Consider the following 23,564-nt stretch of genomic DNA (forward strand, 5'->3'; position numbering starts at 1 on the left):
GTGCAGACCTCATCTTCCTGTTACCTACTCTCGCAGCAAGAAGCAGTTTGTAAAGCAGAGGTGGCAGCTGGGGAGCAGCACCCGTCGGGCTGCGGGCTTTGGCTACCGAGGGGTGGGAGCTTTGTTTTCAGCTTGCTCGGTGTTTGCATATCTGTTTTATTTTTATACACTACTGAGCCTCCCTTAATCTCTGCTATGGGATCAGAGAATAGAAATTTCTTTTCAGACAGAAAAAGCCCTTTGGATGAAATTCTCGCTGAAGGGATAAACCCCACAGCTCATTTTCTTTAAGTGCCGAAGCGGTTTGCTTAGTCCGTCTGTCTGTCAGATGAGATTGGTCTGTGTTGCCCATCGCCGGTGCTGAGCGCTGCGGCGGTGCCGGTGGCACTGTGGTGGAGCCGCTCTCTGCTCCGTGTCAGCCGCTGTCATTTACACCAGTGCCAAGGCAAGCCTGGTCAACACCTGGTGAAACCCCCCTCGCCCTGCAGCTCTCATCGACCTCCTTGAGCGCAGAAAGTGGGGGTCTCGCTGCCGCCCCACGGGCAGGACAGGAGGAAAGAGGAAAGGTTTCGTAAGGGCATTTCCTTGAGCTAAATGAGGTGGTTTTGCAGCAGCCAGAGGACTCTCTGTTAGCAGAGAGCTGCGCTAATTCGTGGGCACAGAACATTTTCTGCTCTGTTCTGTGTCTGAAGAGGCTTGAGCTAAAGTGTGTTAATTTAAAAGTCTAATTGATGCAGCGCTGAGCCTGGCTCCCCATCCCTCAGCAAGCCAGCATCGGGATGACCAAGGGGAGAAATCTCATTCAAAGCACAAACAAGAAGTACAGTCATTTCCCTCCTTCCCCCCCTTCCTGCAGTCTCTAGAAGTCTTTAATTTGGATTTTCTTCTCTCTGAAAAGACCATTGACCCCATTGTCTCTTTGCTGCTCTCAGTGCCTGGAGGTGTTGGGGTGCTGGGAGGGGGGATGATGCCGTGGGTGGTGCTTTCATGCAGGACCAGGGTGCAGAGCTGAGGGCTGCGGCCACCTGGCAGCCACGGCTTCTGCTTTGCTCAGAGGTTGACATCTTTTGCCCAGGTATTTGTGCAAAACACCCTTCCCTGCAAGAGCTGAGAGCAGAAAGCAGGTGCTTTTGTCCCACCAAGGGCGGGGATCAGTTAGACCTGTTTTTATAGCATCTCTCCAGGGACCGAGGCTGTGCCAGGGAGACCAGCTCTGTTCAACCATGGAGAAGGTGGCTTTGGTGGCACTCATCTTCTGGTTGTGCTGTTTTTTCGGGGTGCGACAGCAGTGGCTTCAGTGCCACCACCGTGTCTTTAAAGGTGCTCCTCTTCCCTCTCTGCAGAGCTACACCAAGAGCGCTGCCTTCATCGTCACCCTGCACCCGCTGCAGAACACCACCACCGACTTCTGGCGGTTGGTGTATGACTACGGCTGCACCTCCATCGTCATGCTCAACCAGCTCAACCAGTCCAACTCCGCATGGGTGAGTGCTGCCGCCCTGGGGACTGTGCTGGGCCCGTGGGTGGCCCCGTCCTGCTCTGACCCCACCGCCACGGCAGTGCTGCAGCCCCTGCCTTGCTCACTCAGCTCCCGCTCCTCTGCGAGGGGAGATGGGACTGGCTACAGCACCCAGGGTTTACCCCCTGTAAGCACAGGGCTGGCCAGCTGGAGCCAAAGATACGAGGCAGCAGCAAAGCAGCCTGGCTTCCTTGCGTTGGCGATGGGTTGGCGTTGCTTTGCTGTACCATAATCTGTGTTGGTGCCTCAGGGAGGCACAAGGTTAACGACAAGTATAACCTTGTTATAAAGAACTGATTTTTATCCTCCTTTTGCAAAGGGGAAACTGAGGCACGTGGGATTTCCCACGTTCATCTCTCGGGCACTGGTGGCGTGTCAGTGCGGCTTTGCAAATCAGCCTGTTGCAAAGCGGCTGTCCCGTGGGTTTTGCGGTGTGATGGGATGTGCAGATGTGGTGAACTGGTGGGGGGAGGTGTCCCGTTACCTGGGGGAGAGGGGACAGAAGCTGGGGAGGAGGGGGCCATGCTCAGCCTCACATTAAACTACCTGGAAGGTGTTGTGGGTTCGGGTTTTTAGCAAATGCTCTCTCCATAGCATGGGTTCCTTTCAAAGAGCAGTTACTGTCTCACTCGTCGTTCAAACGGTGCCTTGCCCTTGAAGGGGCACCGTAAGCGTGTTTATTTTTTGGGCAGTATCTGCGAGGTAGCATACTACTGACAGCAAGTGGTCGTCAGCAAGCTTGCAACGCTTGTCGTTTTGTTAAATAAAATTCCTTTAAGTTCGACAGCTCTTTTAAGCCCTTTGCCGTGAGATAAGCAGCAAATCTCCGTGTGGTACGAGAGATTTTCATGGTTGCTCCCTGTCTCGTTCCAACGTATCATAAAGAAGTCATTTACTCTTGAGAATATACCATTGCTGTATGAGGAAACCTAAATGAAATAAAAATGACTAGAAGACAGGGAACTGCTGGAGAGAGTCCAGCGGAGAGCTACGGAGGTGATCAGGGGCTGGAGCATCTCCCTTGGGAGGAAAGGCTGAGAGACCTGGGTTGGTTCAGCCTGGAGAAGAGAAGGCTGAGGGGGGATCTCATCAATGCTTATCAATATCTGAAGGGCGGGTGTCAGGGGGATGGGGCCGGGCTCTTTTCAGTGGTGCCCAACGCCAGGCCAAGGGGCCACGGGCACAAGCTGGAACACGGGAAGCTCCACCTGAACATGAGGAGAAACCCCTTCCCTGTGCGGGTGCCAGAGCAGGGGCACAGGCTGCCCAGAGAGGCTGTGGGGTCCCTTCCCTGGAGACATTCACCCCCCGCCTGGACGCGGCCCTGTGTCCCTGCTCTGGGGGTGCCTGCTCCAGCAGGGGTGGGACAGGGATGAGCTCCAGAGGGCCCTTCCAGCCCCCGCCATTCCGGGATTCTGTGAAGTTCAACTATTTCCTTCCCGTGTCCCGATGGAGTGTGCGGCACACCCTGGTTTGGAGAGCACTGGCTTAGAAACCCGAAGCGAGGAGCGATGTGGGTGTCCTCTGGTGCAGACCGTGTCACAAGCCCAGATGTCTTCAACTCCTGGGTCGGTACAAGTGACATCCCCCCTGTGGATTAGCGTTTTTACCGCTCATGACTTCATCGGGTATGTTTCCGTCTGTGAACCCTGCTCGAACTAGTGTTCCTACTCTGATCTGCTTCTCCGTGGCTGTGTGCAGACCTGGAAAGCTCTCAGATATACTGAAGGTCTCCGATTTCCATAACCCCAGCCACTGACGCAGCCATACCTGTTTTCGGCTCCTCGGGACAAGCATGAGATGAAGTACATTTGTCCACTGCGTCCCGGCGCCAGCTGCACTGGCTGTTGTCCTCTTCGTCTGCGTACGGATGCTTAACTCGGGAGGCAGAATCACATACTGACCTCTCTGACTCGGGACCTAATTCAGGGAAGCTTTTCGCGATCGGGCCGTGCTGTGTCGCGCTGCACGTTTGCTGTGAACCTACGAAGCGGCGATGGAATTTCTCATGAGCACTGTGGGTGTTTGCATAAATGGCAGTGAAGTGTGGAGCGTCCTCCCCAGCAGGAGTTAGAGGTCTGCTCTCAGGCAAACCTGGAATTCCCTGTTCTGTGGGAAGGAAGGAAGGAAGGAAGGAAGGGGATCATGAAGTAGCATCGTGTTTAAATGCTGCGGTGAAAGCCCCTTCTCTAAAGGAAGCCTTAGTCAATGGTGATGGGAGAGGCTGCTCCTCCGTAAGCCCGCTGTGTGCCTCCTGCAGCAGAGATGTAGGGCTTTGCCAGCTGCAATGCTGTAGTTATCCCCAGGTGGGATGCGGGACGGGCAGGAGAAGGCCGAGTCTGCTCCCTGCAGCCCCGCTGCGACCGGGGGAGCTGGGGGAGGAAGGGGCACGGACTCGCCAAGAGCCATGAGGGGTTGGGTTGGTTTGAGTGGCCCTGGGTGCCGGTGCAGGTCCTGGATCAGCCCCAGCTTGGCCTTTTGCTGGGTTTTGCTGAGTGCGGGGCCGGCGCCTGGGGCCTTTGGCGTTCGCGGGCTGGAGCCAAACCCTTCATGTCCCCGAAGGCAACCCCCCGCCCCGGGCGTCGAGACGGCGACTGTGAGCCTGTAGAGACAGGACAAGGCAGCTGGGAAAGGTTTATTACTGAGAACAACAAACAGCGTATCATTACTTATCCCTGTAGTAAGGCACTTCCACTGCACGGCGCTTACCTGCTCCCCAAGGTCTCTGCTCTTCCTGGTGCAGCCCCCGCTGGGGCCCGGCGCCATCGCCGGCAGCTGCGCTCTTTGGCCCGCAGGCGCAGGTTGGCCAGCGGCGGTGGGTTGGAGCTTGGCCACGCGGCGGCCCTGGCCCGGGCACGGCAAAAACTGCTACCGGTACGGCCGTGAGAAACCGGGGAGCGCGGGACGGAGGCAGGCCAGCCCCGGGGCCCTGCGCAGCAGCTGGATCTGTCTGCCCAGGTGGAAAGGCGGGGAGCGCCACGGCTGGCGCGAGGGGACTGTCCGGGGCAGGAGGTGCGACAGCGTGTGGAGAAGCCGCGGTGGAGCGGGAGCCGCCTCCCGGCTGCCAGCGGGGCTGTGGCCGCGGCGCCGCTTTGGTGGGGAGGGAGCGGCACTGCCCGCGTGGGCGGCTGTGTCAGCCCGCGGCTCGGTCGGTGCGGAGCCGGGGCTTGCAGCTGTGTGCGTGGTGTTCGCTGCCTCCTCCGCTCCTACCGCCAGCCGGGCATCAGGTCGTCGTCTCCTCGGGTGCTCTTCCCTCGCCCTGGGGCCCCGCGGGGGTGCAGCTGGGGCTCGCTCTCTTTCCGCAGCACTTTGCGCGCACAACCTGAGGAGGTTGGGGTAATCCCTCCTGACAAAGGGGCTGTAGTAGAAGAGCAGCTACAAAATGCAAAGGAGGGGAGTTAGTTGCCATCGTCCCAAGGAGGAGGAGGGCAGAAATGCGAGAACTAAGCGTCTGCATCAGAAGAGACAGACATGGGCATTAAAAAGGGCTCTCTGGGGCATTTTGAACCTCAAGTTTCAGCTGAAAAAAATGTTGGGTTTTGCATTTAGTTAAGTACTAACCACCCTTGTGTTTTCGGCAACTGGGAACAGAGGAGTGTAGGGTATTAAAAAGCCTAAAAATGGATGGAGAAACCCAAATACCACTAGTTTTCAGGCACCTCAGCATGGAGCGGACACGTTGGCAACAGTGCTGATGCTGACGTGTGTCTTTCTGGCGTCCAGCAGGTGCCACAAGAAGATTTAAAGTTTAGACGCAGCCAGATACAGAGCAAGCACAAGAAAAGCGCGATACGATGGGACGGTCTTTCCGTTTCACCGATTCAGAGTAAGCAGAAATGACCAAACTCTGTGTTGTCAGCATTTCTGCTCCTCCGCAATGGTGCATCGAGAATTCCTGAGGATGACCCGCGCGAGGAAATCAGCCCGTTTGCTCCCATCCCCATCTCCTCTCTTGTAAGGGCTTATTTTATCTGAACGTCACCCTCCTGCCCATAGTCCTGAGGGCTCTTCCGCGTGCGGTGGAAGCGACGTACCTTGCCCAGATCAGAACCTGCCGCTGCTGCTGCTCGCAGCTCCTCAGTGGAGACAGATACGGGAGAATCCGCTTCCATTTTGCAGAAGCCGTGGAGGTTAAGCTGGAGAAGGAAGCCTCTCATGGAGTCGGTTTCAAAGAGCCTCAGGGGTCCCCTCCTCCCCAGCACTTCCCTTCTGAAGAGTCTCTCCGCGATCACGACCCAGTTCCCGCTGTCGCCCCACCAGACTGAGCGGAAGCGATGGCTGCCGACGATCTTCCAGAGTTTCTTGATGAACAGGGAGGCTGCAAACTGGTTGCTCTTGGCAGAGACCTCCTTTGAGAAATAGCGGGGGATGATGGCGGCCCGGGATTCATCAGGCAAACCTTGACAGGCGCCGTCTTCTGCGAGGGGTCCGGTGGCAGCATCCCAGGGTGTTCCCGTGTCACCTCGCGCGTGGTCAGGAGAAGCTGAACCCGCCCGCGAGTCGGGCTCCTGCGGGTCGGAAGCCCGGGATGCCGCTGGTGAAGGCGGCTCCATTTCAACGGCTTTGTTCACAGCTTGGCTGCAACTTCCCGCCTGGCCCTTTCCCCGGCCAGCCAGGGCCGGTGCTGCCGGTCAGCGGGACGAACGCCGTGGTGCGGCGGCCTGGGCAGCGCCAGGGGAAGTTCTCTGTCCTCACGGTGACGCCTGTGCTGCATCTCGGTGACATCAGAGCGTGGCACCTGCGTCCCGGCAACAGGAAGCGGAGGAGAGAAGGAACTGCTGAAAAGCCCTGTTTTCTTCTCATGGGGAGAGCAGTTTTGAGCCGAGAAGTGAATCGACTGCGTGTGCAGTGGGAATGCCCTGCTAGGGCAGTGCTGCGTCCCGTGGGCCCTGGGAGGTGGTGCCCAGGGATGGATGGGGACGGCTGCAGCGCTGGGCATCCAAGTGCCCCAGACCTGAAGTTTTTCCCTTGGGCGCCTTCCCCCTGTGCAGAAATGCCCGTACCCTCTTCTATGGGATAAGCCCCGCTCTGGGATTTCAGCAGCGCTGCTTCTGTCGTGGCTGTCCATGTACCCTGGGGATGCTCCCAGCTTTCAGCAGGCTCTCCGTGCTGCTCCACAGGATGAACTACATGTGAAACGATACCTAAATGCATCTTGGCAGTGAAATAAAGTTGTGCCCTGCGCCCTGCTCTTTTCTTGGGTTGGGCTCCTCTGCTTTTCTTTGCTGTAGAACCTTTAGAACCCAAACGAGGAACCTCAGCGATGTTCTCTCACCCTTTTGTCAAGCTATGAACCACCTCTGAGTCAGAGGCGGACAACGGCGGGAAGAGTGACTTTCCACTTGTGGATAGTGAAATTGTGAGGGACCAGATGCATCAGCTGAATATTGCTCAGTGTCGGGGGGGCCTGATGGGCTTCACCCCAGAGTACCTGATGAGCCGGTGGATGTTATGGCAGGACCCCTCTCGACCATCTGCCACAGTCTGGGGAGGTCCCTGCTGAGTGGGAGGTGGCCAGTTTTATTCCCATCCACAAGAAGGGTGTGAGGGTAGAGCCGGGAAACTGCAGAGCTGTTAGTCTGACCTCAGTACCTGGAAGAATGATGGAGAGGGTCATTCTGGGTGCTGTTGAAAGGCGTTTAAAGAACAACGCAGTCACCAAGCAGTGTCAAGATGGGTTCACCGAGGGAAAGTGCTGTTTAACTGGTTTGCTGTCCTTCTATGATAAGGTGACTCTCGTGGTGGATGAAGGGAAGGCGGTGGCTGCAGCTTTTCTGGATCTCACAAGCGTCCTTCTGGACAAGTTGTCCAAATGTGAGCCGAGCAGGTACAGGGTGCGGTGGGCGAAGAACTGGCTGGGTGGCAGGGCTCCAAGGGTCGTCGTGAGTGAGGCTACGTGTGGCTGGGGACCGGTGACCAGCGGTGCTCCTGGGGGCTCAGTCGTGGGAGCGGTTCTGCTCAGTGTGTGCGTCAGTGGTCGGGGTGCAGGAGTTGAATGCACCGTTAGCAAGTTTGCTGATGCTACCAAATGGGAGGTGCTGTTGACTGTCTTGAGGGACGAGAGGCCTTGCAGAGGGATCTAGACAGATTGGAGCGTTGGCAGTCATCAATGATGTGAACCGGACGAGAGCAACACAGAGCCATGAAGAGTGTTTTCAATTGAAAATCTGAGAAGCAAGTTGTTGTCTTGGCTGTTGCATCTCTGGGCCTCTGTGAGTCCAGAGGGGAGGGTGTCGGTGCAGAGCCAGCACCCAAGGGTGGCTCTGGGCTGGGCGGGCAGGCTCTCCGGTCCCGGTGCGAGGATGGGGCTGGGCACGCTGCTGCATCGAGCCCTGGCTGGCAGCAGCGGTGCTGTGAGCACTGTGGGCTTTGCTCCCCACGGGACGGCCCTGCCTGGCTTCCCTCTGTGTGCAGAGGGGTGCTGGAGCCTGGAGTGTGGAAGGGCTTTGGCTGCAAGTGTGGCTATGGAGCAGAGCAGCTTTGTTGCCCTGGCAAGGTTGCCCGAGTAGTTGGCAGGTCCACCTGGGGGAGGGTGACTGATGCTTCTGCGTGCATTTTTCACCTTGATTCACATTTACCCTTGCATGCGCTGAGATACCTGCCAGGGACCAAGTGCCCCTTTGAAAACCCAGTGCTGCAGCAGTGCCACCATCTTACTGTCCCTTCACAGTGACCATCCACCACCTCCCATCTGCAGCACCAACATCAGCTATAAGCTGAACCCAGCTGCAGTGGACCATGGCAGGTAAGGAGGCAGGAAAACCGATTTTATTTCTCTCTGTCAACCGGTTCTTTTATTCCACGGTCCAGAAATGACCTACAGCCTCACAGGAGCTGCCCGCCCCTGTGCCATCGTCCCCCAGGTCCCCGTCCCCTGCAGAGGCCGCTGTCCCCCAGCTCTGTCTGATGGGGACTCTGCCATTTTTCTTCATTATTCAGCCCTGCCTCTCTCTCTCTGGACATCTATTCTTCAGGGATGTCTGTGTTACAATATTTAGCTGGATCTTAAATGTTTACCAGTTTAGGACCAACAGGTAATAAATCAACCTTTACAGCAGGCAGCTCTGAAAGGTGACTTAGAGGGTATATCCCTCACTTGAACTACGTCTTGCCGAAGGAAGTTTTAATATCCAAATTATAGCTCTGAGTCCAGAAGGCTTAGAGATCTTGGAGATTTATAGCCCCTATTAATAACCAATTATTTCTCAAACACGTTTGCCATGCAGTTAGGCCCAAGCCGTTAGATGGCCTGAAATGCTAAATGCCCTGTTAAAGTGTGGTGACAAACATCATATATTTTGTGTCGATGCTGGTTTCCCAGCTGTCACGGTGTGAAAACATTCACATCCTTGACTCTTGGACTGAGCCATCCATCAGTGCCGTGCTGGACATGTGGCGGGGAGCAGGAGCTGCTCCCCAGCCCTTACCAGAGCTGCAAGCTGGGATCGCTTCGACGTGGAGCCGTGTCTTGGCCATGGGGCAAGGGGGACTGTCATCCCGCGTTGTGTTGCTTCTGATGGCGGAGCTGCTTCTGAAGCCGGTGGGGTTTTAAAGCAGGCTTGGAGCAGCCCAGCCCTGTGCTTGCTGGGACTGAGGCAGGGGCCATCCTGCCGCCTTCTGGACCACCAAAGCCCACTGCTGGCAGCATCAGCTGGTGGGTTTGTGCAGCAGGAGAGGGCTATGTGGGTGCTAAGGGGTGGACCTGACCATTCAGCTTTGATCCCTTAACAAGCTGAGGCCACCTGGCAATGTGCCGTGGCCCCTGAGTAAGTCCCTCGGTCCAGCTTCCCATCTGGGGGCCCAACCCCCTGTACCAGCCACCCCTCTCAGGGTCTACCACCAACCACTCCATTCCACTAGACATTGCCTGTGATGCATGATGCCCTTTCCCACATCCCAGTGCGTGTCCCTGGACACCACGAGTTGTGCCTCTTCTCTCCACAGCCCTGTCTGCAGTACTGGCCTGAGCCGGGGCTCCAGCACTACGGCCCGATGGAGGTGGAGTATGTCTCTGGAGCGGCGGATGAGGACATTGTGTCCCGTCTCTTCCGAGTCCAGAACATCACACGGGTGAGTCTCTCTCCTCTGGCTCCATGCGAGCCAAGGGTGGACGGGGGGGCTTTGTGCATGTCTGTGTGTGTGCCCGGGTGCCCCCCGGGCTTTGCGCGTGTCTCTGTGTGTGCCCGGGAGCCCCCCAGGCTTTGTGCGTGTCTCTGTGTGTGCCCGGGGGGCTCCCAGGCTTTGCGCGTGTCTCTGTGTGTGCCCGGGAGCCCCCCGGGCTTTGCGCGTGTCTGTGTGTGTGCCCGGGAGCCCCCCGGGCTTTGCGCGTGTCTGTGTGTGTGCCCGGGAGCCCCCCGGGCTTTGCGCGTGTCTGTGTGTGTGCCCGGGAGCCCCCCGGGCTTTGCGCGTGTCTGTGTGTGTGCCCGGGAGCCCCCCGGGCTTTGTGCGTGTCTGTGTGTGTGCCCGGGAGCCCCCCAGGCATCTCCTGGTGTAGAGATCCGGCCTGGGTGAGCTTGTGTGCAGGGGGTCGATCACTTTGTTAGCTGCTGCTTTGGAGAAGGGCTGCGGCATCGCTAAGAGCTTCTTTCCATGGGTGAAGACCTCATTTGGAGAGCAGAAGGATGACATATCAAGTGAGGCCACGTAGTCCTAGAGCTCGGCATTGCCTGGCCAGATAATTCTGCATATAAACTAACTGAATGATGCTGCAGATCCTGGTGTTGTTTTCAGCCTAATCCAGCTCTTCCAGAGGATGCAGGCACAGCTCCCGTCTGTCAGAGAGGAGCCCGTCAAAATGCCACTGGCTCCATCCAACCTTTCTGGAGTTCATAGCTCCTTGCAAGATTTTAGATAACTCTGTAGGAAGACCTTTCTCATCTTGCCTGGAGGTCCATCTCTGCCTTGCCATGCATATACCACAGGATGGAGAGTCACTGCATGGGCACGGCAGCTTCCCTGGGATGAGCAGAGCCCTCTTCCTGCAGGGTGGGAAGATCTGCATGTTTTCACTTGTTGTCCTTGTTGCATCGACACTTGGCAGGTTCAGCTTGCCTTTAAATGAGAAACGCAGTGATATTCAGCAGGGACAGGGACTGCAATGAGCAGCCCCATGGGTGCAGAACTGTACGTGGAAAAAAAAAGCTGATTTAACTACAAAAGCTGGCTATGAAGAGGTGGCATCCTTGAGGCCTTTCAATCTCCCGAGGGTTGCCAAGAGGCTGAGGCTGATGCTCCAGTGGAGGTCATCAGGCAGATGGGAATTAGGGAGCACGCGGCTTGGCTGACAGCCTGGCTGGGAAGGGTGCTTCAGCATGGGAGCTGGGTCAGAAGAGAAATCCCGATTATCTGGACTCTTAACACGAGGGTTTTGGTTCGCGCTCCCCATGGGAGCATCTGGCATTTCCTGGGTGTCAGCACAAAAACATTCACCAAATGTGCTTTGCTGTCAGGTGGTAGAAAATACCCCATGCTAAATTAAAATGCAACGTGACTGAAATCTCTGGATCTAAGAAGAGATTTCCCCAGTGAGCAGATCGCTGGAGGAATACTGGTAAGCGCACGGAGCTGCTTCTTGCCAAGCCTTGCTGGCTGGAGGGGAGCTGGGTGTTGGGGGGCGTCACAAGTCCTCCAGAGCCAGACAGAGCTTTCATCTGAGCTTCAAAACAGATCCCAGAACTTTCCTTCCTGGGCTGTCAGAGGAGTTTTCTCCTGTTTTAACTCCACTCACTTGTTTCATCTTCCCCCTCTGCCTTCCTGGATTCCAGCTGGAAGCGAAAGCTTGAGCCTAGGGAGGTCATCCCATCCCAGCCATGTCGCCAACCCACATCGGAGCTCCTGAAAAGGTTCAGAAAAGCCCCGTGGCATTTGGGGTGTGCTGGTTGGAGTGGGCACCAAATGCCCCTGACACCCACCTCCCAGGTTGGGGGGGTCCCTACAGAGCTGCAGGAATACCCGGTCTTGCTGGTTGGAGCGGTCTGGTGCTTGTCCTCTGCATCACGGATCTGAAATCAGGTGGATGGAGTCTGCCAGATCTGGGGAACCCCCCATCTGTGTCTGATCCCCCTGTTCTCCTCTGATGCGTGCTCTCCACACGTGTGCTGCTGAGCCCCCAGATGTGGCTGGGAGTGCCTGACCCGTGGTTTCACCCCTCAGGTACTCCTGATGCCCCAAGTACTTCTGAGCAAGAGCTCCACATCTGCCTGCAAAAGCTTTGCGGATGTAATCTTTCTCCTGCAGCCTGCTAACCAGATTAGATTTCAAAACTAACCAGATTACCAGGGTATTAAGGCACACTTCCACTGCTCCCCGCCTCCGTGGGTGGCAGCTTCTGGTTTACAGTGAGCACAACAAAACACGTCCCCTGGGATCTTCTGCAGGCAAGACAAGGGTGTGATGGAGAAGCCTTGGGGAGGCTCAGGCGTCTGGTGACAGGTTTTGTGAGGCACACAGACGGTCTGAGATGCTGTGAGTTACCATAAACTGTGTCAGCAGAGCTTCCCTCAGGTGGAATGGGGTGGTGGGACCAGTGTGAGCTGTGGAGGAGAGGGCTGAACCATCCATCTAATAGCACCAGGAAAGGGATTTCTGCTCTTCCACTACTGTTAATGCATGACAAAGCCCTCTTGCCCTCCATCAAACCTCCAGTGGAGACAAATGAGGGCAGCCCTTGGGTTCAAGCTGATGAGGTTTGCTTTTTCTAGTTGCAGGAGGGGCACCTGATGGTCCGGCATTTCCAGTACCTGCGGTGGTCCGCGTACCGAGACATCCCAGACTCCAAGAAGTCCTTCCTGCACCTCCTGGCCCAAGTGGAGAGGTGGCAGAAGGAGAGTGGCGATGGCAGGACCGTGGTGCACTGCCTGTGAGTGTCAGCTGGCGAGGAGTGGGCTCTGGTGTGGGGGGAGATGCCACCAGCTCACATGTCCACTGTTCTGCCTGGAAATCCTCTAAAAAGGTCTCACCGGTGTGACATTGTCCCCAGATGGTGCTATCTCTCCCACAACATGAGTTTTGGGTGAGGCACTTTGCGATCACCATGTCAAATCTTCTCCATGAGATGGATGCTCAGCGGGAGTGACGCCTGCTAGCAGCAGCGCCGCTGTTCACGCCGGTCCCCTGCCTTGCGGTGGGGCTCGGCAGAGGTCCCAGCCCTGTCACCACGTCCCGTGCATGTAACCGGCTCCAAAGGGACGTGGCAGGAGCTGTGCAGCTCCCACTGCCTGCTTCTCATCGAGGTGGACATGCTCTCTCCTCCCAGCTGGGTTTGGCTCACACAAACACCCATGTGTGCTCTCCCTGGATGGGACTTAGCACGTTCGCAGATTCGTAGAGACAGCAGGCGAGCCTTTAATCAAAAATTAATTACAGCCTCGTCCATTTTCATTAGCCGAAGGATAATTTGAGGACATGCTTTATAAAACAGTGGCATCATGTTCTGTCTTCCTCTCCCCGCTCCCCTTTGCTGCCGGAGATCAGATGTGGTGGTGTGGGATGGTTTCAGCCCAGGATTTGGGGAGGTACCCAGCGAGCTGTGCGCTGGGTGAAATGTGGGATGGTTCCCCCAGCCAGCACTACCCAACAGGTCAACAGCCCAGGGTCACCCTGCGGATGGGAAGAGGGTAGTAGAAGGACACAGTGGCTTCCCCAAGGTCACGTGAGGAATCGGACCATGGCAGGGCTGGAAACTGAGCCCACATGTCCAAGATCCAGCCCTGATGGTCCAAAAAGGTGTTTTCATGCTGTGTTGTGGCTCTTTTGAGGACTGGAGGGCAGGATCACAGCTCCTGCCACCACATGGGTCTGGTTCGGGAACCCCAGTTTGGAGGGACTGCGGGGTATAAGCCCCTGCTCTGGGACATCTCCTGGAATGGATAGAGAAAGGGGGAATTAGAGGGAGCAGGGAGGAGCTCTAAAGCCATCTTCTCACCACCAATGCATGTGTTTTTCCCACCAGGAACGGAGGTGGCCGGAGTGGCACCTTCTGTGCCTCCACCATGATCCTGGAGATGATCAAGTGTCACAACATGGCAGATGTTTTCTATGCTGCAAAGACCCTCCGCAACTACAAGCCAAATATGGTAGAGACCTTGGTAAGCACCAGACACCACCGGCGTGGCGTCCACCCCAGCTGCTGATCCCCGTGCATTCCTCCAGCAGGCAGGCGAGGTGCTGGCACATGCTCACCTCCCAAAAAACCTCCTTTCCCATCCCAAAATCTGATTAGTATTACGGGCAGCCTCCTGCAGAGCATGTCTTGGTGAGTGTGCCAGCACCGTGCCGGGGGCTGGGGTGGACAGGGAGGTGAGGCAGCTCTTGAAAGGAGCCTTCATCTTGCCATGCCAACACGTCCTGGGCGTTGATGTTGGGCTTGTCGGAAATCCTTCCCAGGAGTAGTAAGGCAGGTCCACATTAATTCATGGGATGTAATTGCGGTTTTTCGGAGGGTTTGCGGTGCCAGGAGCAGCTCTGAGGTTGGAGTCAGACAAATTCCTGTTGGAAATGCAAAAGGGAATGGTGTTTTGAGTGAAATTAGTTGGTGGACAAGCTGCTGGGGGCAGCGATGGAGCCATGTTTCATGACGGGGAGGCTGGAGGTGGCAGCGGGTCAGGGTAAAAAGCCTGTGCCCTACTTCAGGCCCTCGATAACAGGACAGGGGAGGGAGCAGGTGCGTGTCTGTCCCCGTGGTGGAGGAATCCAGGTGCCTAGTGGTGTTTTAAAAGCAAGTCAGCTGGAAATGTTTACCCTGTTTAGACTATAAAATCCCTAACTTGCAAAATGAAATGGTTTCGAGGAGGGGATGTGATTTGCATTAGGAATTGAAGTGGAGGAGAAGGTGAGGGAGGGGACGGGGAGCAGAGGGAGGGATGGAGATAATGAAAAGATGATGTGACAAGCATGAAGGCACCAGACCCATTGGGCTAAATTGCAAAGGTATTAAAAAAAGGCAACATTTCACATCAGGACATGAGCGTCCTCCAGCCTCAAATGAACCTGAACCGTCTATTCTGGGAATCCCAATCTACTGGAGTCACTGGGAGGTCGGATCCTCGCCCGGTGTAAAGAGCTGCAGCCCAGCGGAGAGCAGCGGCGCGTAGCAGTTTCCTGCTGCCTGAGCATCTTCCCCCTCTGTTTGCCTGTGGGGTTTATTTTTATATGATGATAGATGGAAACAATCCCTTTTCTTAATCCAAAAAGCATTATGTGCTTTTAATCTAATTTGTCGCAGCCTCCTCGCTTTGAAGCCCTTCTCCCCTGATGCCTGCTCCCACCTGGGCTCTCCGAGCAGCTGCCCACCCGCGCGGGGGATAACAGGATTTTCGTGCCGGTGCTCAAGCTGCCGATGAGGATTTCGGGAGATGAGCTGTCCCCTTTCCCTCCCTGCTGTCACACTTGAATGCTCCCACAATGTCCCAGTGCTCACAGCGGCATCAGAAACCTGATTTTGGTTTTTTTTTTCCCTGACTCTATCTGGTTTTGCTTGTTGGATGCTTGAAGGAGGAACCATCTCATGGGGGTGGGCACTTCCAAGGTCCAGCTTGGATCCCCTCTGGATGAGGGCATCGAGGGTGCCCTCGGTGAGTTTGCAAACAACACCAAGTTGGGTGGGAGTGTCGATCTGCTCGAGGGCAGGAGGGCTCTGCAGAGGGACCCGGACAGGCTGGATCCATGGGCCGAGGCCAGTTGTGTGAGGTTTAACAAGGCCCAGTGCCGGGCCCTGCCCTTGGGTCACACCAACCCCAGGCAGCGCCCCAGGCCTGGGGCAGAGGGGCTGGGAAGTGCCCGGCGGAGAAGGCCCTGGGGGTGCTGGCTGACAGCCGGCTGGGCATGAGCCAGCAGTGCCCGGGTGGCCAAGGAGGCCACCAGCCCCCGGGCTTGTGTCAGCACTGGTGTGGCCAGCAGGGGCCGGGCAGGGATGGGGCCCCTGTGCTCGGCACTGGGGAGGCCCCACCTCGAATGCTGGGCTCAGGTTTGGGCCCCTCGGGACAAGAAGGGCCTGGAGGGGCTGGAGCGTGTCCAGAGAAGGGCAGCGGGGCTGGGGCAGGGTCTGGAGCACAAGTGTGCTGGGGGGCGGCTGAGGGGGCTGGGGGGGTTTAGCCTGGAGAAGGGGGGGCTGAGGGGAGCCCTTCTCGCTCTCTGCAGCTGCCTGAGAGGGGCTGGAGTGAGGGGGGGTCGGTCTCTGCTCCCAAGTCACCAGTGACAGGTGAGAGGGAACGGCCTCAGGCTGCGTCAGGGGAGGTTTAGGTTGGAGATGAGGGAAAATGTCTTCCCTGCCAGAGCGGTCAGGCCCTGGCACAGGCTGCCCAGAGAGGTGGGGGGTCACCGTCCCTGGGGGGGTTCCAAAAACATGTAGACGTGGCACTTGGGGACATGGTTTAGGAGACATGGGGGTGCTGGGTTGGTGGTTGGACTTGATGATCCTAGAGGCCTTTTCCAACCTTAGCGCTTCTATGGTTCTTTGTTCTGTGACTTGTACGAGGGCAGGACAGCACAAGAACAGGTCACGTAAAGAATGGATGAGACTGCCTTCACAAGCCCAATTTCAGTGATTTTTTCTCTAAAACTAGGAGCCAGCCATGTTGGGCTTTCCCTTCATGCAGCTGGGGACGAGCTACGGGGGAGAGCAAAGGGTGGGAAGATGCTGACACCATCCATAGCTGTCTTGGGAAAGGGAAAGAATGGGAGAGTGAGCCCGGTCTCGCCACAGGCTCAGAGAGGAGCTTTCCTGCTCGCACCCCTTGGCTCTGGCCCAGCCATTGCAGGCGGGTCAGACTTTGACCTCAGCACCAAAATGCTCATTTATTTGGTGTTTCCCTTGGAAAATTTGGATTTTTGGAAGTGAAAGCTCCTGGGACTTCCCTTCGTGCCTCTCCCCCCACGCAAAGCAAACACCCAGACCAAAACCCTGCCAGGGGTGGAAAATGGCAAATTTTTATCTGCAGCAGGAGAATTTGTGATGAGAAACGTCCTGGCAGCTGGGGCAGGGTGTCTCTGGACAATGGGTGCAGCAAGGCCATGGCACTCACCTGGGCATGCTGCCCATTTGCAGCCTCCGCTGAACTAAAAAATAAAAACACCCCTCGATTTCATGCCCGTGGTTTTATTTCGGACACCTCTGACCCCAGACCCCATCAGTTCTGCCACCATCTGATTGACAGATGTCAACCTCTGCAGCGGTCATGGGGGTTCTGTGGGAGAGGCTGGTCGGTGGAGCCCCGCACTGGTGCTGCCTGGTTTGTACCCTGGTTGTAGTGAATAAACTGTATTTTCACGGTAGCAGGACGTCGCAGTCCTTGTCTGTCCTTCGGGGGAGGCGAAGGTGCCGTGCGCCCCTGAAATGCTGGAAATGCGGTGCGTGCAGTGTGTTTGGACCGGCGGAATGGCTCGTCCCCTTCCCCAGCAAGGGCTGTTTGCCAAGAGCAGAGTTCCTGCCGGCTGTTGCTTCAGCAGGACTGTCACAGGGGACAGGAGAGGGACGCAGCCCTCAGCGAGGGCTGACCTGTGTGGTCATCCCATAGAACCCCTCACAGGCTTGTCCTTGGGGCTGTTGAAACTTATTTTGACTTGAAAAGCTTTGGGAAATAGTTTGCTTGGGATCGTAACACCCTCTTTTCTCTCTCCAAACAGGAGCAGTATCATTTCTGCTACGACATAGCACTGGAATATCTGGAGTCCCTGGAGACCAGATAGCACCTCGCCAGGGGAGCTGCGGCAAGGGCTTACGCAGGGGTCGTGCCAACCGTGCGTTTCGCACTTGGACGTTGTGTTAGTGCTGAAGGTGAGGAGGGGAAACAGCAAAGGACCCGACGAGAAAACCCATCAGATCAAGACAAAAAAACGACAGGACGTGGGGACGTGTTGGTGGGTCCCCATCTTCATCCTCTGCTCTCCATCTTTTCTTCCTGCCCCAAGCACATCCGAGCGGCTGGGGGCTGGATGCCACGACTCGTCCTGTCCCGGCATCACTTGGAGTCACGGTCGTGGCGTCGGTGTGTGCAGGCCGTGGCCCTGCGGTGCTGCCTGGGCATCTCTAAAGCAGCTGGAGAGGAGGCCAGGGAGGGGAGGAGGTGGACAGAAGGAACCGAGGCTGTTTCCCAGCAGGGAAGGATGGATATTTGGAGAAGAGATGTTGCTTTTTTAATTGTGTGTGTGGAATCGAAGCTGCTGTTCTGAGGAGCCCAGACGGCTGCTGGCAGGTTTTGCCCTTGGTGGGGCCACACTCTGAGCCGGAGCAAAGACCCTGGAGAGGAGCTCTTGAGTTTCTGCCCGTTGCACCATCAATTTGATCTTCGCTTTTTTTAGTTCTGTGAGTTGCAACCCTTTGTGTGTCCAGCCCTGGACAGCGCGGGGACGTGGGATGGTGGTGGGATGTGGAGGGCACCGGGCATGTGATGTCCCTCTGCAGGGACTGACCCGGACCCCTCCTGGCACCTTTGCAAAGCTTTTCAAGTGATGGTTCCCCTCTGTCTCTGCACCATTTTCTCCATCTGGAGCAAATTAATTCCTCCTAGGCTGACCAAAAGGGACCAGCCCCCGGGGCCATTTTTAACCCTTTCCTAGTGAATCGCTGCATGTGACACACCTTTGGTGCCCAGAAACAAAATCCTCAGAGCTTGGGTCCATCCCGAACGCCTGCCCCAGGCAGTTGCCCATCGATGCTGCTTGGCTTTTGGTGGGGTTGGTGAAGCGGGACGGTTGGGTTTGGTGGTGCCGTTGCTGTGGGGTGAGCTGTGCTGAAGCTCTGAGCCGTGGCAGTGTTTTGGGGCTGGGCATGGGGAGGTCCCCACACCCCCAGTGCCACCTGGGGCCAAACGTATGTGAATGGTGATTGAAGGTGCCTGATACTTTTTGGCTTCATCCTGCTCTGGTCAGGTGTGAGATGTCACTTTTTCTGTCTGATATTGTTGTAATTACAGGCAGGGCTTTCTGCATACGGGGGAGAGCCTGGTTGTAATCAAGCTGTGGTCAGGGTTTTCTCTCCCTGCAAATGGCCTGGAGAAGGTGCAACCAGAGGGATGCAGGTCTGGGAGCTGCCTCAGAGACTTGAGGAACTGAAGGGAGGTTGTTTCTGTCTTGAGGGCCAGGCAGAACCCTTCACAGTCGTTTTTTGGGGGGCACGGAGCAGAACAGATGAGAAACTGTCCTCCATAAGCTGGAGGTTGCACGTGGGCAGCCCCATCCTTCATCCCCTCCCATCCTTCATCTCCCCATCCTTCAGCCCCATCTCCCCAGGACAGGGGAAGCTTCCGACCTTGCCTGCCCAGAGGCTGGGCATCCCTCTCCCTGGGGAGTTTCATTTAGATCCATGCCATGACTCAGAGCTTTGGAAGATGCCATTTGGCTGGACCTTTCTGCAGCTCGAGGGCCACAGAGCCGAAACAGCTGCGCCCTGGATGAGCAAACCCAGGAGATATTTCCATCTATCTTCCAAGGGTGGAAGAGAACAACAAGCTAAATCTCTGCCCTCTCTCCACCTTGGAGGATGTCCCACCCGCTGCCTTCCAGATACCCAGGGGTGGTGATGAGGTTTCAGCAGCATCGGAGGGTTTTGCCCAGACACTTGGTGTTCCTGCGTACTTGCTGAATAATTCACACGGCCTGACAATAACTTATTCCAAGGGCTATACCACATTATTCCCCTTCTTTCTATCCCTGCCATCTAACCCTGCCGTGCGCCCATGCTATCTCGTGACTGCAGAGTCTTTTTACCCCACCAGACCCTGCAAAGCGGTCTGGTACCTGGTAACACCAGTACTCGCATCTCAAGCCTTGACTTGGAATAAATTAGTGTCCTTTTCCCAATCCCCATCTCTCCGTAGACGTGTCCGTGCTGCCCCAGGATGCCATGGGGAAGGCGCTGTGTGGTGGGTGCAGGGTGGTGCCAGGGTGCAGAAATTGTTTGGTTTGGGATGAAAATGGTTGAGCTGAACCTCTGAAATGCCTGGGGATGGATGTTGGTGGCACCATTCAGCCCCAGTGCCTGGGGGCTGGAGAGATGATGCTGCTTCATCGCAGACCCTCCGGGAGCCTGGGCCACCTGCATCCTCCCTCCGGTGCAGAGGGAGGGAGCATCCCCCGGTGCTTTGCAGGTAAAGTGTTGCCAGAAAGAAAAAAAAAGGAAAAAAAGAAAGAAAATTGAAACCCCATGTAGTCCTAATGAGACCCCAGAGACTAGAGGAGTTGTATATATGTTTTAAAAGTGAGGGGTTTTTGTTTGTTTTTTTTTTATTTTATATCTTCTTGCTGGCTGTCTCTGGGTTTTTAGGGCATCTCTTCTGAAGGGCAGACTTTGAAATCAAAGTGCTGTAAAAACCAACCAATCTCCAACTCCTACTGAGACGCTCGTATGACATGAGGCAAGGACATACTGTACATAGAAATATATATAGAAATATATATATAAAAATATAAATACTGTTCTTAAGATGGATAATGTTTATTGGTATTACAGATTGGAGTGGTGCTTTTTTTTCTTTTTAATAAAAACAAAACAACGACAAAAAAAGGAAAAAAAATATTAAAACTGGAGAAGAACAGCAAATTGGAACGATTTTGTCTGTGTGAGAAAAAGTGACCCCAAAAGCTGGCAGCACCCAAGAGCTGCTGCCAAAAGGACTGGTACCACGAGGCGGCTCCACCCTGGAGGGGGACGGTGTGGTGGGACCGAGGGAGGGATGGCGAAGGAGGAACGTGTCCGATGTGGATTGTACCACACACATCCAGCTGTTGTGAACTGTTTTTTTATTATTATTTGCTTTCTTTCCTTTTAAGAAAATCAGTTGCATAAATAAATGTTCCAAATTTGTGATGGCCTCTGGATTTCTTTCGCTGGCTCCGGTCCGGGAGCTGTGATGCAGCGAGCCCCGATGCAGGTACCCACCAGGCAGCTTGTAGAAAACACCTCCATATCGGCCGTATCTTGCTTTTCAGGGTATTTTGGGGGAGCACATTTGCAGCGTTAAATTCCAGGACTTGCAAAACCTTCGCGGCACAGAGGAGTCGTGTTTGCCCATCACCGCGCAGAGGAGGCTGTGTTGCCTTGTGCCTGCAGGGCTTTGCTGTGTGTTTCCTCCTAACAGCGGCACGGTTGGACTGGGCAAGATCTGCCAGCCAACCTGGGTGCCCACAACTTCTTGCAACGCTTCTGATGCAAGTTTTCTGTTGCTGGAAGAGGTGTTACAGAGGAAAAAGTGCGTTTTCCAGCTGGAAAATGAAACCCTATTGTAAGAAAAGCCTTCTGGAGAAGAAAGATCCTGCATTGTCTTCAATGATTTATTTATTACAAAGCAGCCTTCACTTTAATCTGTTGTGATATTAAACACTACCAGTAACACTTGAGTCTTAATTTAATGGAGACCAAGGGGGGGGAAAAAAATCTAATTGATTTGTCAGGACCGTTTTTCATCTTTAATTAAGGTTTGTGAAGGATGCGGTAATTACATTTTACCAATAACTAATAAAGAGGGGGATAATGCAAATTAAAATCAGGAGCTGCACTTGGGAAGGGCTCTGGGTGTGCCCGTCACCTCTGGCCTGCGGGGTCAGCCCTTGGCAGGGGCGTCCCTGGGGGTGAGCCCATTGTCCCCCAGCCCGGCGGTGCTGTCCTGGAGGGCAGGGTGGCCTCGAGCAGTGGCAGTTCCCGGGGCGCCGGGGGCACAAGCTGGGCTGGCCCCTGCAGCCCTGCAACCTCCTGTGCCCGCGGTGTGGGGGGCTGCAGTGGGCTGATGTCCCCTGCTCGGCGAGGGGCTCCAGTCTCCCAGCAAAGCTGTAGCCCCCAGGCCATCCTGCTGCTGCTTATTCCTTTCCCTGCCCGCTTGCTATCCGTGGTGGTGACTGTGTGTAAAAAACAAGCCTGAAACCAAATCAAACTGGAAAGTATCTGATAAATTTACATCTCTCAAAAATAAGTGAAAGACAGCCTTCTGCAAGGTTTTTGCTGCGTGGCTCCGAGCGCCCAGCTTCCCCAGCTCCGCTGCAGCAGACAGCCTGGCCCCAGGGCATGCAGCCGGGCTGGCCACCAGCTTGGTGGCTCGTCCACCCAGAGCTGCTTTTGATTTCTTCAGTGCCCGGTTTCCCTCCTCCCCGCGGTCCCCTCTCTGCCGGAGCCAGGGCCTCGCTCTTCCAAAGCTGTATTTCAGCCACAGCTCGTTGGGCACTTGCTGTCACCAGCCACTAATGATGAAAAAACCTTTCCCCCTGGTTTTATGAAAGCCATCATTCCATCGGCTGGTCCGTAATGAAGAGAGAAACAGCAGCTGCTCCCAGGGGCCCTGCACCCACCAGGAATGATGAATTGCCCCTTCGCTGCTATGCCCCATTACAGGAAAAAAAGGAGCTGTTTCTGCAGGGACAAGGGTGGTGGTTGGGTGTGGTGGCTCTCTGAGGCCCTGGAAGCTCGGGGAGGTGGGTGGCATCACTTTCCCTCCTTGCTTCATCCCTGCAATATGTCAATAAGGCATGGGCAGCCCAGGAGGGTCAACAGGTAACCGGCACCGTCCTGCGGAGCCGGGGCAGGGCCACGAGTCCGGGTCCCTGTCCCATAGCGATGTCTCACGGAGACGTCCCTCCTGTCCCAGCTCTGGTTCATCAGCGTGTCCAGGTGAGTGATGTGCTGGGGGGGTTAGCCCGGGGATGGGGATGAGGTGGGGATGGGATGGAGCGAAATGCTTCTTTCCCCGGTCTGCAGCGCTGCCGAGCCAAGGGCGCCTTGGCTGCGGGCGCCCGGGTCTCACTGCCGCGCTCTGCCAGGCACAGGCAGATAGAAGGCGCTTAAAAGGAACACTTTGCTTTTCAATAACTAATCCAAATATGCCATCCAACGCCCAACTTTTGGCCTTCGGGAATTATGCACCAACTCAACGCCTGCTTTGTACTGTTTTCTGCAGTACACACCCCCTGGTAGACCTGGGAATAATCTCCCAAAGCCAATGTCATGGTATTGTTGGAGGTGACCTGGGTACTCTTGATCTGTTCACAGGCTGGTTCCCTAATTCAGGCTGACAGACAGCGCTGGATGTGCGGGGGACCTCAGCTTCGGCCCCCGGCTGGTGTCCAGCAGTAGTTGCAGAGGTGGGATCTCTGGCCCCCTTGGCCCCCTTCCTCCTTGCCTGGAGGGGTTGCTGTTCCCAGTGGATGCTCTGCTCTGTCCTCACCAACCCCATCCTGCCCTGTACAAATGCTCGTTGGTGTTCCCCATGCTTCCAGTGCTTCAGGCAAAGTGGGTCCCTTCCTGGTGTGGGTTCTACCTGGGGCTCTCATGTTTTGGCTTGTTCCTTTTTACGTGACATTTTAAAAGTTGTCTCGAGTCAAGAGTGAGGGCAAAAGTGGGGCTGGGGGGAGAGTGCGTTAAAACCCTCCAGATAAACCTTGGCAGATTAATTCATTAAAGTGAAACCTGAATTCAATCAGTTACAGTGGCCCATTTATCACCCATGATGTATCTGTGAGGCCAAGTGCTGTCCATGGCTCAGGCTGGGCAGGTCATCACCATCCTTGGAGACCAAGTGTGCTGGGGGGGCGGCTGAGGGGGCTGGGGGGGTTTAGCCTGGAGAAGGGGGGGGGCTGAGGGGAGCCCTTCTCGCTCTCTGCAGCTGCCTGAGAGGGGCTGGAGTGAGGGGGGGGCTGGTCTCTGCTCCCAAGTCACCAGTGACAGGTGAGAGGGAACGGCCTCAGGCTGCGTCAGGGGAGGTTTAGGTTGGAGATGAGGGAAAATGTCTTCCCTGCCAGAGCGGTCAGGCCCTGGCACAGGATGCCCAGAGAGGTGGGGGGTCACCGTCCCTGGGGGGGGTTCCAAAAACATGTAGACGTGGCACTTGGGGACATGGTTTAGGAGACATGAGGGTGCTGGGTTGGTGGTTGGACTTGATGATCCTAGAGGCCTTCTCCAACCTTAGTGATTCTATGACCCTATGATCCTCTCTCTGATCCCCAGCCTCTGGAGACCCTGCCGAGCATCAACACTTCCCAAGTTCATCCAGTGGGACCGGAATGGGGACATGTGTCATGCTTCCGTCCCTGGGCCAGCTGTCCGCCCTTGCTTTGCAAATGAGCC

At 55.8% G+C, this 23,564-nt stretch overlaps 2 protein-coding genes across 2 annotated transcripts in view; one reads left to right on the top strand and one right to left on the bottom strand.

Moving 5' to 3' along the window:
* PTPRU (protein tyrosine phosphatase receptor type U) overlaps nucleotides 1-20,318 on the top strand; it is a 76,315-nt gene extending 55,997 nt beyond the window's left edge. The window contains exons 26-30 of the mRNA XM_064471567.1: nucleotides 1,344-1,484; nucleotides 9,464-9,589; nucleotides 12,220-12,377; nucleotides 13,470-13,605; nucleotides 17,141-20,318. Of these exons, the coding sequence (XP_064327637.1) occupies nucleotides 1,344-1,484; nucleotides 9,464-9,589; nucleotides 12,220-12,377; nucleotides 13,470-13,605; nucleotides 17,141-17,203 (624 nt within the window). The 3' untranslated portion in view covers nucleotides 17,204-20,318. The remainder of the gene's footprint in view (nucleotides 1-1,343; nucleotides 1,485-9,463; nucleotides 9,590-12,219; nucleotides 12,378-13,469; nucleotides 13,606-17,140) is intronic.
* Nucleotides 4,138-6,759, bottom strand: LOC135316812 (heat shock transcription factor, X-linked-like). The gene is made up of 2 exons (XM_064471568.1): nucleotides 5,554-6,759; nucleotides 4,138-4,894 (listed from the first exon to the last, which is right to left on the bottom strand). Exons 1-2 carry the CDS (start codon nucleotides 6,070-6,072, stop codon nucleotides 4,388-4,390), a joined length of 1,026 nt encoding a protein of 341 aa, XP_064327638.1. The 5' UTR covers nucleotides 6,073-6,759; the 3' UTR covers nucleotides 4,138-4,387.
* Nucleotides 20,319-23,564: the final 3,246 nt, after the last annotated feature.

Source organism: Phalacrocorax carbo, chromosome 22, assembly GCF_963921805.1.
Source record: "Phalacrocorax carbo chromosome 22, bPhaCar2.1, whole genome shotgun sequence".
Lineage (NCBI taxonomy): Eukaryota > Metazoa > Chordata > Aves > Suliformes > Phalacrocoracidae > Phalacrocorax > Phalacrocorax carbo.